General features: G+C 41.1%; 2 protein-coding genes and 1 long non-coding RNA gene across 4 annotated transcripts; 1 reads left to right on the top strand and 2 right to left on the bottom strand.

The window, feature by feature from the left end:
• Positions 1 to 459: 459 nt before the first annotated feature.
• rnaseka (ribonuclease, RNase K a) lies at positions 460 to 2,793 on the bottom strand. Its single transcript, XM_040181454.2, has 4 exons — positions 2,398 to 2,793; positions 1,686 to 1,768; positions 1,385 to 1,508; positions 460 to 796 (listed from the first exon to the last, which is right to left on the bottom strand). The coding sequence occupies exons 1-4, from the start codon at positions 2,470 to 2,472 to the stop codon at positions 779 to 781; spliced, it is 300 nt and encodes a 99-aa protein (XP_040037388.2). The 5' UTR covers positions 2,473 to 2,793; the 3' UTR covers positions 460 to 778.
• Positions 2,794 to 3,626: 833 nt separating this feature from the next.
• LOC120822088 (BPTF-associated chromatin complex component 1) lies at positions 3,627 to 7,599 on the top strand. Of its 2 annotated transcripts, none has more exons than XM_040181452.2 (5): positions 3,627 to 4,061; positions 4,297 to 4,391; positions 4,494 to 4,738; positions 6,227 to 6,334; positions 6,940 to 7,599. In XM_040181452.2, the coding sequence occupies exons 1-5, from the start codon at positions 4,041 to 4,043 to the stop codon at positions 6,996 to 6,998; spliced, it is 528 nt and encodes a 175-aa protein (XP_040037386.2). In that variant the 5' UTR covers positions 3,627 to 4,040; the 3' UTR covers positions 6,999 to 7,599. The 2 variants fall into 2 exon arrangements, with proteins under 2 accessions (XP_040037386.2, XP_040037387.2); XM_040181453.2 differs by having other exon boundaries at positions 3,697 to 4,061; positions 4,512 to 4,738.
• Positions 7,600 to 11,774: 4,175 nt separating this feature from the next.
• LOC120822091 (uncharacterized) lies at positions 11,775 to 16,753 on the bottom strand. Its single transcript, XR_005712627.2, has 3 exons — positions 16,449 to 16,753; positions 12,861 to 12,947; positions 11,775 to 12,387 (listed from the first exon to the last, which is right to left on the bottom strand). It is a non-coding gene; the product is annotated as an uncharacterized LOC120822091 (long non-coding RNA).
• Positions 16,754 to 18,161: the final 1,408 nt, after the last annotated feature.

Here is an 18,161-nt window from a genome sequence, read left to right as displayed (position 1 = left end):
TTGCCTCAGAGGGCTTTACTGGCTGATGTACACATGTGACATCCTCGGCCCCGAAACCCTCACACAACATTCAAATACGCATATTATCTCATTATTGCGTTAATGACCTTCTCCTGCTCATCAGCGCTGGTTTTGGTGATCGACTCTTCCGCCTTCTAACGGACGCACACCCGCGATTATCCTGATGACGGACATCTGGTTCAAATTAACAAGACTGTTTAGAGCGCGGATCAGCCTTTGAGGAACAGAGATAGCCTGATGTTAATCATCTCGTTAATTTGAGCTGGATAACGGGACATTTGATCGACTTCGTTGAACCACGTACGAGGAACAGGGCCCATAGATTAGTCACAACTACACCCGTTTGTGTTGAAAAGCTGGGAAGTCATAAAAATAGTTAAACTTTGAAGAAGTGCAACATCCGAGCTGGTGGCAAATAAACAGTGTAATCGAGCTGACTCAGTGATGAACACACCTTTAATGGTTGAAATGAATGCTGGGCATTGGAATAAGGACAGAATTCAGAATATGATTTCAACATTCCACACAGACATTACTGTACAGCACAGCAAGTATCAAACCTGGGACACAATCATTTACAACAACAATCACTGTGAACATTAACAAATATTAGCGTTCTGGGATTTGGGGGGGATTTTTCACATACAATTTTGGTGAAGTATTTTGGCACCTGTGATCAGAGGTAGAATTAATCTCATTTTAAATGAACAGATGTGGCATTCCAATATTGTCGCTGGGCGCTCCTCGGTCCAACAGGTTAGTGCACCAGGTACGCCTGGCAAAGAACAAGACAAACAATGACGACAAAATCATTTTTAATACATCTTAAATCAGTTTAAAATGATTATTTAAATTGCTTTAAAAAAAAAAAACCTACATATTATATGATTGCTACCTTGAGTTTGATCATATTTCAAAGGGAACATATCAATCGCATATATACACGTTAATACTTCAGGTTCTGCACGTTCACGTTTTGCTGTAACTCTCAAATATCACATTATTTTTTTCTGTCAGTCTATCTGAACATCCCGTGAACCCTTCTCGTAAACGTGTGGCCCCTTTAGGACCAATTTCTTCTAATTGACTGCTGAGTAAAAAAATGGTGCATCTTTGTAAGGGCGTAGTTATCCAGAATGTCAGCGGTATTTCTAATGAGCCGGCATGTGACGTTAGAAGCAGGATTAGTGGAATCTGAATGACTTTTTGGGTCATACGAGTTTTCTGCTCTGGATACAGGTCCACCGCGATGTCTCAACGCTTCCTCAAACTCACAGCTGGTTGTTGTCAGATTTGTATGTTCAAGGTTGAAAAGTGTATTTTTAATAAAAAAACAACCACAAAGCCAAACAGATGGAGTCACCTTCTGCTTGTTGAGCCTCAGCTGGCAGCAGGAGAAGACTGCAAACACGATGTAGATGGCGGCTGCTATGAAGCAGTTGTAGCCCACCTTGTTGTACAGGGCGTAGATCCTCTCGGGGTTCCCACTGGGGGGCACGCACACGCACACACACACACACACACACACACACACACAGCATTAAAACCTACCAAGCAGTGCACTTAAACTTGATCCGACCCACCCTGCGTTCAGGTGAAGGACAGACGAGGCATTAAGCCGGAGCACAGCCAAGCCGATCTGGACTGAGGTGTGATGGCCTTACTCTTGGTAGATGCTGTGGTCCATCACAGGAACATCTTCAATCAGTACCGCTGAGTGTGTGATGTAGAAGATCCCCAGCATGGCCTGAGGAGGAGAAGCAGACTCGTGAAGTTCAGATACTGAACTGAGATTCTATGAAATTAACGCCCTAAATTATTAGTAAAAAATAACATACCTAAAAATATAATTTGAGGATCGGTATGAGATCAAGACCGAAGACCTGCAGATTATGACTTATTCCTGAATAATCAGGATAATGCATGATGTAAATATTTAAATACATCACCCTTAATTTGGTGATGCAACATTCAACAACAGGTGAAACAAATGTCTCAAAACAAGCTACAAAAATGTTTCTATTAAACCATTACAACCGAATGTGAACCTCCTTTAACTTTACTGTTTCCTGCAGAAACGAAGTGTGATTTAGAGATGATGGTGGATTTTAAAGGTCTTTTTGGAAGTCGTAATTTAGAATAGTTGCACTACCACATTTATAGAACAATGATATGGACTTTAAAAAAATAAGAAAATGGTGCCTTGTTTCCCCAACGAGGTTATCAGCGAGGAACAAAATTAAAATTAAAAAACCTCATGATGGACGACGTCCTCTTTAGACACAAACTAGGTTTGTTTGAGATGAACTCTGGTCCATTTGGGCACGATCACCGAGGAAGAAACAAGAAAAGAAACGCTTTAAGAACCCCACTCACCAACATTATGACCCCCCATGTGCTCAACACAAGCCCACACGCGGCGAGTTTTGGTCCACAAATCAAGCCACGCATTATTAACCTCTGCTCTGCAACCCAAGAAAGTCGACTTGCTGCTCCGACATGGGTCACTTGTTCTGTCAGATGACTGTGACTGGACACCCCGGAAGTGCCCGGATTAGTCAGGGACTTGGAAAACTTGTTCGCTTTTCAATAAAGTTAATTACAAACACCGTTCATCGTTCAGAGAGATACGTGATCCGTTGCGACTCGTATTACGGGTGCCAGCAAGTAACAACGCGCGCTCCTTGAGACGCTTCAGTGAAGTGAATTGTCGGGATGGCAAATCATACAGCACGTGACCGTCGGTACAAAAGTCACGTGTCTTGCATATTGCTGATGCTGCATTCACGTCATGTCGGTAGAATAGGAAAGAAGAGTAAACCACAACATACTGTACAACATATTAATAGCCTAAGCATCTACTATTCTATCAAATCACCTGAATGGTTTGCATTTGAATACATATTGTATGCTGTTTAGGCTGAAATCAATTACTTAAATGCTCAGCCCACACAGTCCATTTTAATTTGTATTTTATGTATCTTTCTTTTTGTTGTTCCTCTGACTACTGACTTTAAAACACAGTATTTTTCCAATGTATTCCAGTTGCAAGTATAATAAAGTGAAAAAAAGAATACAAGGGCCCTCAAAGTGCCTTTGGGTGGGTTGTTGTTATGTTGTAAATATGTATATTACCAGGAAATTTCCCTTCAACGGCTGGAAAAGTATAATTCTTAACTTGGGAAACGTTAATGTAGTGTACAAGATGTAGAGCTTGTTAACTTTGGTGTTGAAATGGAGGCTCTGAAAGATGAATGAATGAAAATGGTTGTAGGTAGTTTGACATCCAATCCAATCCTAGAGCATCATAATATTGTATTATATTATAGCATACTGTAAATGAGTACACATAGATTCTTGTCCACCGCGCATGCGATTGATGGCTGCTATAATTTTGAAGTTTGGTGTGTTAAATGCCCGTAGGTCTTTTCAGTACTAAGTCCCAAAGGCTTTCAAAATGACATGATTATAATCGAAAAGACTTCAATTGATGGCTGGTTGCAAGCACCTCAATGCAGCACCCTCATGGTTATTTGTGTAACGCCATTCATTCATTTCAAGATTTTACTGTCTGCTTATTGAGCAATACAATAAACCCTAAAACGTCCATCGCTTACTTTCAATTTCCCTAACGTCTCAAACATTTGGCGCTATGAAGAGAATCACTGAACGTGGAGATTACGAGGAAACCTTGAAGGCGGCACCCTCCATGTCGTTGTACTCAGTGATGTGACCTGGTCCGATCTGCCTCCGGTTATAACTTTATCCCTGCAGATTAAAACCCGCAATAAAACGATGCAGCGTTTGGTTCAAACGTTGGACATAATTCAGCACCGACACTGAAAGCGGCGGAGGAGAAGATTCCTCGATACCCAGCTACATCATGAGGAGAGCCCCGTGCTAACTTAGCTAGCTAGCGGCACGGTTAGCATCTTAGCAGCTGCCCCGTCCACTTGAAGGCACAACTGAGGCTGCTACAAAGACTGCATGCAGTCGTTGGTACCAAGGACACCAGCAACATGACCTCAGCTTCCACTAAAGTAAGTCCTTATTTGACACAAAAACTAGAGACGTAACGATAGTTACCCGCTCGGGATAGTATAACCCGATAAGCTATAGTGTTTGCATCCTGCACGCAGAAGGAGCCCCTCAGTATTTTTCCCGCTGCTGCAGGTAGCCGATTAACTGTGAATTAAAGGTCACCTGACCACTGACACGTGGATTCAGAGTGGTCCGATGCTTTGATCAGTTCTTTGTCTTCACTGCGTCCCGCAGGTCGGTGAGATCTTCTCCGCAGCAGGAGCTGCCTTCACCAAACTCGGAGAACTCACCATGCAGCTTCACCCAGTGGCGGACTCCAGCCCCACCGGGTAATGCGCACCCCAAATACCCCAGATACTAACAGAGAATGAGATGTTTGTAGGTGTGTACATGCTCCTCTTAACTGGGAGTGAATACTAAAGTCCGTTCAGTTCCCTTCCTCCCTCCAGCGGTCAGACCAAGGGAACCGTGAAGAGGAAGCTGTACGAAGACGGGGCTCTGCCAGCCTCCTCGGACGGGCCCAAGAAGGTCATCAAGAAAAGCCTTGCCAATGTTGCCATGGCGACAAAGGGGACTCCATCCGTCATCTCTGTTCCCAAAGCTCAGGTTGCCATGGCGTCAGGACTACAGGGTTCCCCCTCCAGGCAGCACGCGCTGAAGAAGCAGAAAACCGGAGGTGAATGTGGAAAACTGCAACACATAACGTATTCTGTTATCAATGATCCAATTACTTCATCATCAAACCTGACCGTTACACAGCAGGTTTGTCTTTTTACCACCAACTGGCGGTCCGGATCGGGACCCAGAAGCTGTCCTATCGGGACCCAAACCTAAAGCTAAAACAGACGGTTGTGATTTAACCTAATGGTGTCCTAACCTGCGCAGTTACTTATACTTATTTTACTATACAGTAAATCTATTGCTAAAAATGATCGTGTAATGTATTCAGGTGATTTAAAGTGAGCGTTAGCTGCTTACCTCTTTGAGCCAAATACTGTTTTATTATGACAGTTAATGGTCTTAACCAGAGTCGGTGAAAGGACGCTGTTAGAAATATTCTCACTCAATGGTGTAGAATATTTAATGTTTGTTGACACACAAACGGGTCATGCACCAAGCCTACTCGAAGGTCTTCTCTTCAGAGCCACAATAGATACTTGAGACATGGTATCAAAAACACAGGGAGGGTTGCACACGTAGTTGTTGTCCGGGGAAATACATCTGATCATCATGAGACACTGAGTGGCCTTCTTGACACCGGAATCTTATCTCAGCTGACAAGTCGTACACACCGAACAAATCCGACGTAGTCTTGTTGTTTAATCTAAACCCCCTTTTTAATCATGACATGACGTTATTTGCCGTTTTCCCAACAGACGCTAACGCCGGTTTAATCAGGCGACGTCCATCGTCATTGTAAACATCGTTAAACATTGGTCAAAGGGTCCCCAAAATGACCATCTATGCTGTCAACATATCTGGGAACTCAATTCTAACCTTTCACAATAAGATATCCTGCTTCAACACCTCCAGATAGCGCAACAAAAGCTCTTTCATCATTGCCTGACCGCCGCCCGAGTGAGTCTTACTACCATCTCACATCAAAGTAGCTTTCCTGCACTAGTTACTCGTGTAAATGTTTATATATATATATATATATATATATATTGAGTCACATATATATATATAAATACACATTTATGAATTTACATTACTACCGTTTTCAAGGAGATTAACGGAAAAATGACAGGAAACTGTGTCAAATTGCGTATGTCCAGGATGGTGCAATGCTGCTAGGACACCATTCCATTAAGACCCGACTGGGCACTTTTCAACCGGCGCAGCTTTGTCAGTATTAACCGTAGTGCTTAACGCACAGACCAATGTGTTGGAGTTAAGGCATCCCACAAGATACTCAATACTCGACCACCAGGCCGGTTCTGGTCACTTGGTTCCAGGCTGCTGAGAAACAGACAAAAAAAAAAAATATATATATTTCTCCTTTTTTTCAGCTTTTTTTTTGCTGTTCGCAGCGACTGTCCCTTTGCACATACACATGCAACAACTACTGATACTACTGTGCTAGTTCATCTAGCACCACTGAGCTAATAATGTCTACAATACCATGGGCTCATCGTGTGTGTGTGTGTCTGTGTGTGTGTAGATGTGACCCTCAGTGCTCTTAACGACTCAGATGTCAACAGTGATCTTGTGGACATCGAGGGACTGGGGGAAGGATCCAACTCCAAAAAACTCAACAACTTTGATCAAGGTGAAGTTTCTGAATGCATCAAACAGTTGGGGGGTGTAATGTGGGAGGAGTTTTGATTAAGACACACATGTTTACTGTTTCTGGTTTACACCTAGTAGCATCGTTAACAATGAAGGATTTAAAAACATGTAGCGGCTACTCGCTAGCTCTGTCACATATTAGGAATCTAATTGGTTACTTACTCCCCATAGAAAGTCATTGGGTTGTTTTGTTTAGTTGCACATCCTCTATGAATCTACAAAAAAAGATTGTATGTATCCTTCACTTCCATCAACACACATACGTGCGCATGCACGTACACACACACACACACACACACACACACCCTGTATTTTATTGTGACTCAATGCCACAGACCTGTCCTGATGCCTCACAAGCTTCACAAAGCACCAAATGTTGATTCCTCTGCTGAAAATAACCCCCAACTATCGCACTACTTCCTGTAATGTTCAAAACTACAGTGACTAACTGTCTTTTGGAATTGCTGAGCATTTAAAATAGAAAGCTGCAACCACATGTCGTTGAGCTGTGCACTCGGCGGGTGAGTAGCTTCCGACTGCTCCTTAAGTACCAATGTTAAGTGTTGCTGCTTGGTGTCTCCACAGATAATCTGGACTCGGGCCTCATCATGAACTCTGGTGATCTTTCTCTGCTCTCCCGTTGACCTTTATACCTTCTGTGGACTTGAAATGATGGACTCAGAACTATGAAAATAAGAGCGTAACTGGACTTCTCATTTGAGCCAGAAGATGCATGAGTTGTGTGTGGTGTCAGACTCCTCCAATCCTACGCCACTCCACAGTTGTTGGCACCAACTTTTTTTTTTTTTTTTTACTGCAATCTTTTTTTAATTGAGAACATTCCCTCTCCTTATTGAGTTTAGATGTGGGTACGTCCAGAAAATCCCAAAAGACCCAGAACAGCAAGGGAGGCCTTCCAACACAGGTACTTCCTGTGTTTTTTTAAAAGTCAGGAAAACCAACAGAACGCTGCAGAGGAATGACGCCTTTCTTCCAGATGCACCCGATGGAGAGGCAGGTCTTTGTCTGAACTGTGTAAAACATTTTACTCCATTTCATGTTCAATTCAGTTGTGCAAAAGTTTGATTCAACTGATTCTGTTTAGGTCAAACCTATTGCACTAGTTATTAGAGTATTTAGAACAAAAAACCTGATTGCTTCTGGTATATTTTTAATGTAGGAATTTGATGAATTCCTTCCTTCCTCTTAACCTGCCATTAAAATGTGTTGGAGTAGAAAAGACAATAGAAATCTGATCCACTTTTCATTGCAGTAACGGGGCTTTTTGTGACATTTTACGGTGTGTAAGTACATTTTTACATGACTTTGCTCACATGGTGGAACTCCTGTTTCTTCAAACTACATCACACTGACGCCTGAGAAGAACCTCATACAAGTGCACTTCAAATTATTAATAATACTCATTTCTGAGAGATGGTAACTTGAGATAACTTGCCTCCTTGTCTTCAGAAAGATATTAACACAGTGAATACAGCGCACTGTTTAGTGTGTCGTTGGCAGCGGCCCATTGACCGCCTCCTTCGCTGCTGCATTGTGATACGCTGGCTAACTAACGCTAATTGCTGTTTTGAAGTAAAACCTATAAACGAAGGTTGAAGTCGTGCATTAAAATTCTTCTTAGAGTGAGTACGGGCCCTTTTGTAAACGACTAGGAAACACCCGGCGACCCGACCACAGATAAGCAGTTAAAGATGAGATGAGACGTAGGAAACATCTCGGCATCGTTACAAAATGTGAAATATCTAAACGCCTGTTTGGGGCCCACAAGCAGCTGCCCACCTTGCGGTAAAGTGTGCCGCAATGAACCAATGAATGTGGTTTAATGAGACTTTGGTACTTTAGTTTATTCTTTCTCTAACCAGGAATGTTGGTGTTTTCCATACAAAGGGAAACTATTATTAAATGTCCTGCGTTCAAATTTATTTCAACAAACATTTTTTCATTTCATAAGTGAAAGGTAAGCGGGGCCTTCTCGGCACCCTGTACTATATATTTAACTCAGGTAGAACCTTTAATTCTAATATGATGTTGCAAAGTTTCAGTAACATCAAAGTCCAATCTGAAACTACAACATAAACAGTAAAATATACTAATGTCCAATTCTCCCCTAATCACTTGTAATGTATTAATCACGGTTAATACATTTTTGGAAATCCTCTATGGGTTCATATCTTTCTGAAAGCATTCGCTGTGGTTCATATCGTTTCCATAGCAACTGTAATAATAAAAGCCCATAGTTAACTGGACGTGCATATCAAATTAGAAATGTAAAACGATATGATTTAGTTCTTCGTTTTAAATAGGCCACAGGTGATACCTGAAATTAATTCATGGTATAGTGTTGGCATGGTTACAACCCTATAGTTCAAACGCGACATGTCGACTAAAATTAAGTAAAATCTCATTGTAGTAGGACACCAAAAAAAATATTTGGGTATTTCTGCACGTTGTATTTGATGTCTTTGTGACATTAGACTCACACATTTGAATCATCGTTTAAGTTTATACCAACACAAAATACCTGTGTTTCCCGACGTCTTCTTTTGAATGTGTTCATTGACATAATTACACACATTATGGTATATGAAGGATGTAGGCCATGTATGATATTAGTTTCAAATGGTTTTAATTGAGCAGCATTTACAGAAATACCTTCTGTAACGTGTGGGCACAAACACTGTTTGACGCTAATGTTCAGCTTTTTTGTTTGATAATTTTGTGGTGTAGAAACCGTTGATTGCCTGATTCCCCGTTCACTGTAGAGTACTTTACATCTGCTGACAAAGACCCGGAGACGTGTCCTGGTAGAGTAAGTAGATCTTAACGGTTTCTTCCTTTTCCCCTCAATACTTGGAGAGTTCTTCCTGTGAGGGTTTCAGAACAGGAGATGTCGCATCGGTACAATAAGTAAAGTCCTCTGAGACAAATTTGTAATTTGATTTTGGGCTATACAATATAAAATTGCTTAATTTAAAAACATGAATAAAAGGCATTATTTGTATTTCTGCTGAGAAATAATTCATGTTGACACATCAGCACGTTGGAATGAGAATTACCTTCCGTTCTTCACGCGAGAAGAAACCTTGAGGATGAAAGTCTCCTTGGTCCAGTTTGAGATCCAATGGTCAGGTACAAAGAAGGAGCCGACGTCTTCGTTTTTAAATATTGGGCTTTTATTCATGGTCATACATGTCAACATGTGATGATGAGTGTCTGCTGATGAAGAGGATTGTGCGTCTGGGGGCAGCAGCACATATCATACTGGTACCACAGAACCACTACCAGTAATGATGTGCTGCTACGGCGCGACGCACCGGCACGCTGACGCCCTCCTGCTGTCTGCTGAGGACGCAGGAAGTAAAGGACACGAAGCCATCGGGGGGAAAGTCCCGTGATCAGATGCAACCCACAGATCCACAATGAACACGGGCGGTCGTCATCATTTCCTCCAGATAATCCCCCACCAGTAGATGAAGGAGAAATTAACTGATGGTGTGGCTCAACTTTCTTATTCTTAATGTTCTTAATGTTCCAGGTTTCATTTCATTCATCCCTTAAAACAAGTGACCACATCAGCCAATGACATGCAGTCAGATTTTATGATTTCAATACACGGTTACTAGTTTGTCCTTATTTTACTTTTGAAGTTGTTCATGCAGAGAACGTGCTGAAAGAAGATCACCAGCACTCAAACCCTCGCTATTGTAAAAGAGAAAAGAAAAATTGAAATACTTCAATAATGTGTTTTTGAAGGAGAGTGCAGAAGCAGTGCTGCGAGGACCAGCAGTGGGGACACTGGGATGCGTCCTACTGGGAATCCCAGGGCTCACGGTGGCAGCACAAAATGATTTGGAGCGATTCAGCATGAAATCTGCAAAACATGATGTGCTGCTAGAGTGCCCCCTGAGACAGGACTCCGTCAGGCTACACCCGGACACTTGAAGGGGACACGTCGGTCAGGAGTCTTCAGTCGTCACTATTTTGGTCGTGTTCATTTATTACTATCAATTACAAACGTATTTCATCTTCCACAACAACACCGTGGTATCTTAAGCTAAATATATAATACGTGCTTATTAGCTTGAAATAGTTTTTTTTGTCAGCTTACTTCAGTGTAACATGCCGTGCTGAATAACAGAATTAATGTAATTATTCTCAGAATCAACACAGTTGTTTTTGAATATTCTGTATCATCTGTAGGGGAATAATACCACAAACAAAATGGTTGAAAAGAACAAAATGGAGGAAGAAAAAAAGGAGAGGTGGAAGTGAAGAGTAGATGAGACACAGTGCTTATCTTCTCTCTGTTACCGTAGAACAATGGGATCAAATCTGCATTTATGTTCACCACTAACATTTACAATTGTGAAATAACAGAATCTGCCTCTTTCCTCTTCTTATTTTCGTTCATTTGAGTTTAATGAGCATGACAGATTAACCTGCTTAATTTAGTGTTGGGCCCATTTCCCATATTACCAAAATTCCTGTTATTCTCCTTTTCTAAATATATTTTTATTCACAAAGAACACAAAAAAGTTGAAGTGGAAAGCTATACAAATGAAACCACTGATATGTCTCTATAGCCGAGGAGAATTCATATTTTAATACTAAAAAAATCATCAGAATCTTTTTACTGGAGGGATTATTTGATTATTTAACAGGGTTTCTTGTTTGTCCATGATTCCAAGATCCTAATTATATATATATATATATATATATATATATATATATATATATATAAAATATCATTACCTCCTATAGTATCTTGCCATACTGCTGACCTCTATGGCAGAATAGAAAGCATAGTCTGTTATTTCTAACAACTTTATTTTTTATTAATTCAAGTGGCCACCAGAGTGACGTCTTTTAAGGTCTGGTTTCAATGGATAAAATAGATTCTATTAACATGAAATGAAGAAAAAAAACATCACATTGTTATGTGATAAATGTAAATTAATAAATAAAAGTATCCAAAAATATAAAAGGCCTATATATAAATTTGATTTTGAAGCAAAGGGGCTCCACAAGCAGTCATTTTAAAGGCACATTAAGGGAAAAGCAGAGCTGAGCCACGAGTGCAGAATGCAGCAGCTCCACCACACAGTCCAAGAGCTTCTCTCATAGAGCGGAGCCGTCTGGGGGCCAATAAAGAGCTTCACAGCAGAATGGAGCCCGGCTGTGTGAAATAAAGCTGTTGTTTTTTTTACTGTACAGGTAAAATAGTCTTTCATATTCTTTTAATTTATTTACATTTAATAGGTATATCGTAATATCATACAATTTCTGGGAAATCAATTGAGAAATGGTTAATAGATAAAATTCCAGAGTCTGCTTTAGAGTACTTGTCAAGTGAAGTCGGATAATTTAAAAGGGAAAATATAAAAAAAAAAACATAAATCTAGTCTACCATATCTGGTTTAAGGGACAAACAAAAATAACAATGTTTGTTTATTTATATAATGACTTTTTGTCAGACATAGCCAAATGTAACATTTTTACTTGACAAATGACATCAATAAAAATAGTGATATTTTCTATCGTTTGACATGAATAGCTCATTTCAACATTAAACTTGACTATAAATAGCATTAGTTGGGCTGCAACTAACCTTTGGTTGTATTAGAAATTCATCTGCACATGTCTTGATTAACTCAATTATTCTCAAGATATCAACAAAATAATGCAGAATTTCTAAAGCAATGTTTTTAAATGTGTGTTTGGTCAAACCAGTGGGCAAAAATCGAAACATGTTCAATTTTGAATGATATAAGACAGTTCAATGCTCATATTTAAAGGGACTTAAACCAAATTATTGTTGCCCAAACATGTATCAATTATCTAATTAGAATGGTCAATGAATTAACAGTTTTTTCCACAATGACATGCAATAGATACAGTGTAAATTAGATGTATAATGTGACTCCAAACCTGCTGCCTTTGTCTACTGCAAAGCTGAAACAACATTTGAGGCCAGGAGAGGAAGGATTCATGGCCCGTGATCACCACACCTGACTGTCAGCCACAAAGTAAATAACACAAAATCAGGTACACTTCCAAAAAATCCTGATCAAGAATATAAACATTTGAGACAAGTCTAGATGGCATGAAGTGGTTAAAGCTGTGAATGCAGCTCCACGCAGCCACACAGTCGATGTGATGGAAGCTGATTGGATTCAAGAACAAGAGGTCATGTCAGCAAGGAGAGCAGCAAACAGACACGCGTTACATTCAGCCCCAAACCGCCAGCCTCATCAAGGAAAAAACAGAGAGAGAGAGAGAGAGAGAGAGAGAGAGAGAGAGAGAGAGAGAGAGAGAGACAAAGGAGGGGTGAGGGAGAGAAGGCAAAAAGAGCACAACTTTACTGTAGTGGAGAGAAAAGAAGAAGAAAGAGGCATCGCAGAGCTGAGAGAGGCTCTCGTTCTATTAACAGCAACAGAGGCCATTTTAAAGGGTCCAGGAAGAAAAGAAAAGAAAGATTCACTTACCGTCTGCTGCTGAGATCATTTGCAACTGATGGAGGCACTAAGAACACCAGTTACCTCCAGGCCCATCTTCTCCCCTCACTTTGGATGCTATGACCAAAGGGCAGGGGACACGACACCTCAGTGACAACAAACCACACACAGAGACACACTCCACTGAGACACAGATATTCAAAGGAAAAAACCAGGAAAAGCCGCAGGCTTAGCAAAAAAAAGAAACAAGAAATTAGCACTCCATACAACCACATGTCAAAGGGAAACCAGAGAAGCCAGTCTACTATGGTGACAGGGAGAAAGCAGTAAAAAGGCCCGTTTAGGAGTTTCTGGTTCATCCTGCTTCTGTTCCTAGTAAGAAGGGGGGTGTTGTCAGGGGGGTTTGGGTGTGTGTGTGTGTGTGTGGGGGGGGTGGGGGGGGTCTGGTCGCAAAAATTGAGCCCCCCCCCCCCCCCCCCCCCCCATCTTTCTCCCCCCCCTTCATCCTTCCTTCCTTCCTGGCCCTTCACAGGTCGACCTCCTGTCTCTGAGCGTGTGTCCCGTCCTCCTCGGTGCTGCCTGCTGCTCGCTGGAGCAGCTCCGCACACTGAGGCAGCGACGAGGCTCAGCGGGCATAAAAACCTACGGGGCTGCAGCCTTTTTCCCCGGCCATCACTTTCTACAATACTTTCAACATTTTGCGGGGCGCCAAAAAATCTGGAAAAAAATGGAGGGCCCCCCCTTGGTGTGTTAGGGACAGGTGCAAAAGGTGGGGTCCGACGGAGCCACCGTAGGCGAGTAAAAATGAAATTGTATAGGAGGGCGAGAGGGGGGCCGCTGCGCCTCTGCCGAGCTCTGAGCTGTAAGCCTGCCAAGCAGCTCTGCTGTCAGAGGGGGGCGGGGGGGAGGCGAATAAAATGAAGAAAGTGTGGCTCTGGGAGGAAGCGCTCTGCGCTCTCTCACAGTTTGAGGAGTTCGCTCCTCGCGGGTAAAGTTGCAGAATTAAAAACCATAAACCACAGCAGAGGTCCGAAGGGGGGGGACGCTCATAGGCCGAGACGCAGCAGGAACCGGGGGGGCCGAGCAGAGGCGCAGGTGGGCTTGCAACGACATGAGGTTCAGTGCACTGAAGTCGAGCTCTGCATATCTTCTCGTGTCACTCGGCCATGAGATGGGAGCTGGCGGGAAGGAGGCCGTCTCTCCGACGGCTGAAAGTGCCGTTCTCAAACTACACTGCTTTACCAGGAGGACACGGAGGCCCTGCCCCCCCCCTCTGCTGTTACGCATGCACGCGCGCACACACACACAGCTCTGCGCTCAGTGTCTTGGTTAAATTAAAGACACAAGATTGGACTGAATTGTGTCGCTTTCCTCAGTATAACACCCGTTACCACAGAGAAGCCCCTAAAGACATCCGTGCTCTAGAAAGGATTTACACACAGTGTGTGATAAAGATCACAGGGCTGGAGGCTGACCCCGTGATAATAAAGGCATGGCATTAAAACGGGCTGCTATTACTACACGCTGAACCTCAAAGCTTTTTAAGCACCAGTTAATGACTTCTAATCACAGACTAACTTTGGTCAAAGGTTTGAACTGAATACCCACAGCCAAATTTTTACTATACTTATATAACTTCCTGATTTGAGTCAATATGTTGTTCATTTAATGTGTCGTTTTATTTAGGTAAACTTGTATGTCTGAGGTTTGGTCAATTTTGTCATGAGCAAAAAGAAAAAGAAGGTGTTGACTGAACAAAGTGAGTCATTGATATATGAAAATAATTTCAATACCCAGCTCCATTGTGCTCCTTATCTTTAAACTGCTCTGGTAAAATGCTAATTAATAGACCACACAATTTTATTTTATAATTTTTTTAAGTTATTTATCAAGCAGAAATACTACATCAGGTTGAAAGTGAAGATTTGCTTCTTTTTTTCCATTTGATATCATTTTAAAAGTGAATATTTGTTAAGTTTTCACGGATAGTCGGACTGCAATCTGCACACGTCACATCAGCGTCTGGAAAACTGGAACGGGATTTTTTTTTCTTTTTCTGGCATATATAGACTACATGACTAATTTTAAAAATAATACACAGATTAATTGATAATATAAAATAACTTCTGTTCTAAACGGCTCTGTTGATTAGATCCTTGATACAAAAAATATGTATATTTTTTGCTACACTGTAAAGGTAAAAGTCTGTTCAGTGAACATCCCAACACGGCAGGTTTAATAAATAATTAAATGAAATGCTACATTTCATGCTCAACGCAGTGAAGACAGTTCTGAAAAGAATTACAAGAATCCTCCTTGGCTGTCCTATGGTCATTTAATGTTATTGCCTCCTCTTCATTACTTCTGTAAATATGATGTAGCATTGAAACAAGCAGACCATTAGTTGTTGATAGGAAACAGATGGATGGAAATTTTGATGATTGCCTAAGTTCAACAAACATTCTGTTGTAAAGTCATTGATTTGACTGTGAATGCCCCTTGTGGTTATTGTTCTATTAAACGATAATAATCGTTATAACATCTGATCAATATTAGACACGCATATGCTTCCACGCACTTACCATTGTTACTTTTCAAATTGGCTGCATTGCTTTACTTCACTGAACACGGCAGTATTGTCCTTATTATGTGGTGTTGTACTTCCACAGTGTTACCAAACCAAAGCCAGGCGGCTGCTTTACTATTTAACACTTTGCTGGAGAATTACCTACACTTTTATTAAACCATGCCAGTGTTTCATAATGGCCTCCAGCAAGTGTTGGTCTATTTTTTTGTCGGACTAATATATGAAAGAGGCTGTAATGTAATTATCAGTACGGCTTTCTGTGCAGGACACCCTGACGTAAGGTTACATCGGGCTCCGCGCACCTGTAGCGCGCGCGGATACGTGGAGCTGCCGTGCAGTCCGCCAGCACGGTGACGTCACTGGCAGCTTGACAGAAGGGCAACTAACTGCTGACTCAGTTTTTCTCCGTCCGTCGGAGCTCCGTCGTTCACAAACCGAATCGATTTGAACTAGTTTGGCAGCGTAATTCAGTCTGAGGCAGATGCAGCTGTGTTTTTTTATTTCTTTATTCGGTTAAAAGTGTTATTTCGAACCGTATTTAGTAGGCAGTGAGCGGCCAGTGGGCTGGGGTCTTTCGGGGAGGGTGCTGGCACTGTGGGAGTGTCCGCTTCCTCAACTTAATCAGTTATCTCCTAAAACTCTTTTGTTCAGAAATATAAAACAATTCATTCCGTATTAATGTTAGCCTATGCAACAAAACTGCTTAGCTTTTTATTTTCAACCAAACAACCGGATTGTGGAAAAGAACAAAGACGCGGCGGTCCGACTAAAGAGCCACGTAGAGCTCCGCTGGTTACTGCGACACAGCCTTTGTCTTAAGCAGCAGGTCATTATAAGCCACTACGCAGGAGGCTACACCACGTACTTCTGTGTTCTGTAACACAATTCACCCGCTTTCCTTCACTAGAACTAAAGAAACCCCTAAAAGGGTCTTAATTAGTCGCACATATTAATAAAAGCATACAAAACTAAGCGTCAGACATAACATTTGAGAATAAATGGCAAAATTTTTAAAGACGGGATTTACTTACCTTTCAGGGAAAAAACGGTCCAAACGTGAAATTGTGTTAAGATATTCCTCACCCTATATTAATGATTAAAAGGAGAAGTAAGCTGGTGGGAAAATGTATTTGAAGCCGGACTCTCATTCTGTGTCAGTGGAGGATTTGAAAGTGGCGCCAACCGCTCGGCTCCTCGTCTCCCCACACAGCCGTCACACACACAAAAAATAAATAGAAATTCAAACGAGCGCGCAGCAATATTTCACCCGTATCAAAATGTGCCTACCGACCAGCACAATCGACCCATGTCGTTACATTTTAATAATATCGCTCCTGTGATTTTTATTTATTTTTTATGTTTAATTAAAATAACCGTCACAGGCTTTTCTCTGCCGCGGTGCAGGACGGGAGATTGTGCAAGGCGGTTGTGTTTTGAATATCTAACCGGTCTGAGAAGACGAGGACAGTGTCTCCCCCTGCGGGGACCGTGCGCGTGTGTTTTTACGAGGGTGTTTGTGCGTGCGTGTGGGTTTCATGTAACTGCGCAGTACCTTTGTAACTATTTGTACTTGTCGGACAAAACTTTATACATTAATATCAAGTGCGTGTATAGTTTAGATTTAACTAAAAGTACATTTCACCAAAAGAATATAATGACTGCGTTAACTGCAAGAGTGAAAAGTTGCACATTTTATTTGTACCTGATGCAAAATAGAAAAGAAAGACAGGTGTAAGAAAACAGATACGTATACAATGCTGATTTTTCTTTCTTCATCAAATATGTCATACACTTATTTAACCTTGTTCGCAGGCCCTAACCGTGTACTCAATGGTTGCTACTCCCTGTATTGTAAAGTATGATAATTGTATGAAGTACCAGTATACCAAAAAGAAAAGTATTTGAATCACCCTGTACTTGGGAAAAGCTTTACTCTTAAGGCCTCACATTACAATAAAACAAATGCTAAATATACAACTTACATAATACTACATCTTGAATGAAGGCATTTGACCTTTAGGACAATGAAACAAAAATATTAAACAAATCCAAAAGTTAAATATTTAATCTCTGTCAAAGAACCGGCAATGTCAAATGCCTTAGCAAACAAAGTAAACCATGTTACAGTTTTTTATTGTAAAGGCTGAAATCCAGTTATTTTACATTGTTTCATTGTTATATCAGTAAGTTAAGCTGGAAAAAAGTCCTCACTTTTTATACCATGCACCATAAAGGGTTGTCAGATACCCAAATGAAAAAGGAATATTGGTAAAAGGTAAATCATTCAATTCAACAGGTGATTGCCATTATTGTAATTATAACTCCGCGACTCCGGCCCATTGACAATGCTTCACATTTTAAAAAGTATTTGGTGCTGATTTGTGGATTGTTTGTCTCCCTGCTTTGCATAGTTGTTGATTACTTTTTAAATTGAGAGGTTTCATGGTACAATTCTAGTCAAATCATTTCCCTCAAACTCTATGGCGTGGGCCAATTCACAAGTGATGATCCGGGCAAGCACAATTCATAAGGCACATAAACAATATGGAAAAATCACAAATTAGCATTTTTTAAAGAAATTGAAGTTAAGGCTTCAACAATACAGTTTACTGTTTACATATACAATGATATAACCTTGTAATACCTCTTACTGTAGATACACATATTGTATTGCCAGGACATGCTAGCTCATTGGAATTTAAATTTACTCTTTAATCCAGTCTAGAACTGCCATGTACAACCAA

Source organism: Gasterosteus aculeatus, chromosome 7 (assembly GCF_964276395.1).
Source record: "Gasterosteus aculeatus chromosome 7, fGasAcu3.hap1.1, whole genome shotgun sequence".
NCBI classification, from domain to species: domain Eukaryota; kingdom Metazoa; phylum Chordata; class Actinopteri; order Perciformes; family Gasterosteidae; genus Gasterosteus; species Gasterosteus aculeatus.
This window is presented reverse-complemented; position numbering and strand designations above follow the sequence as displayed.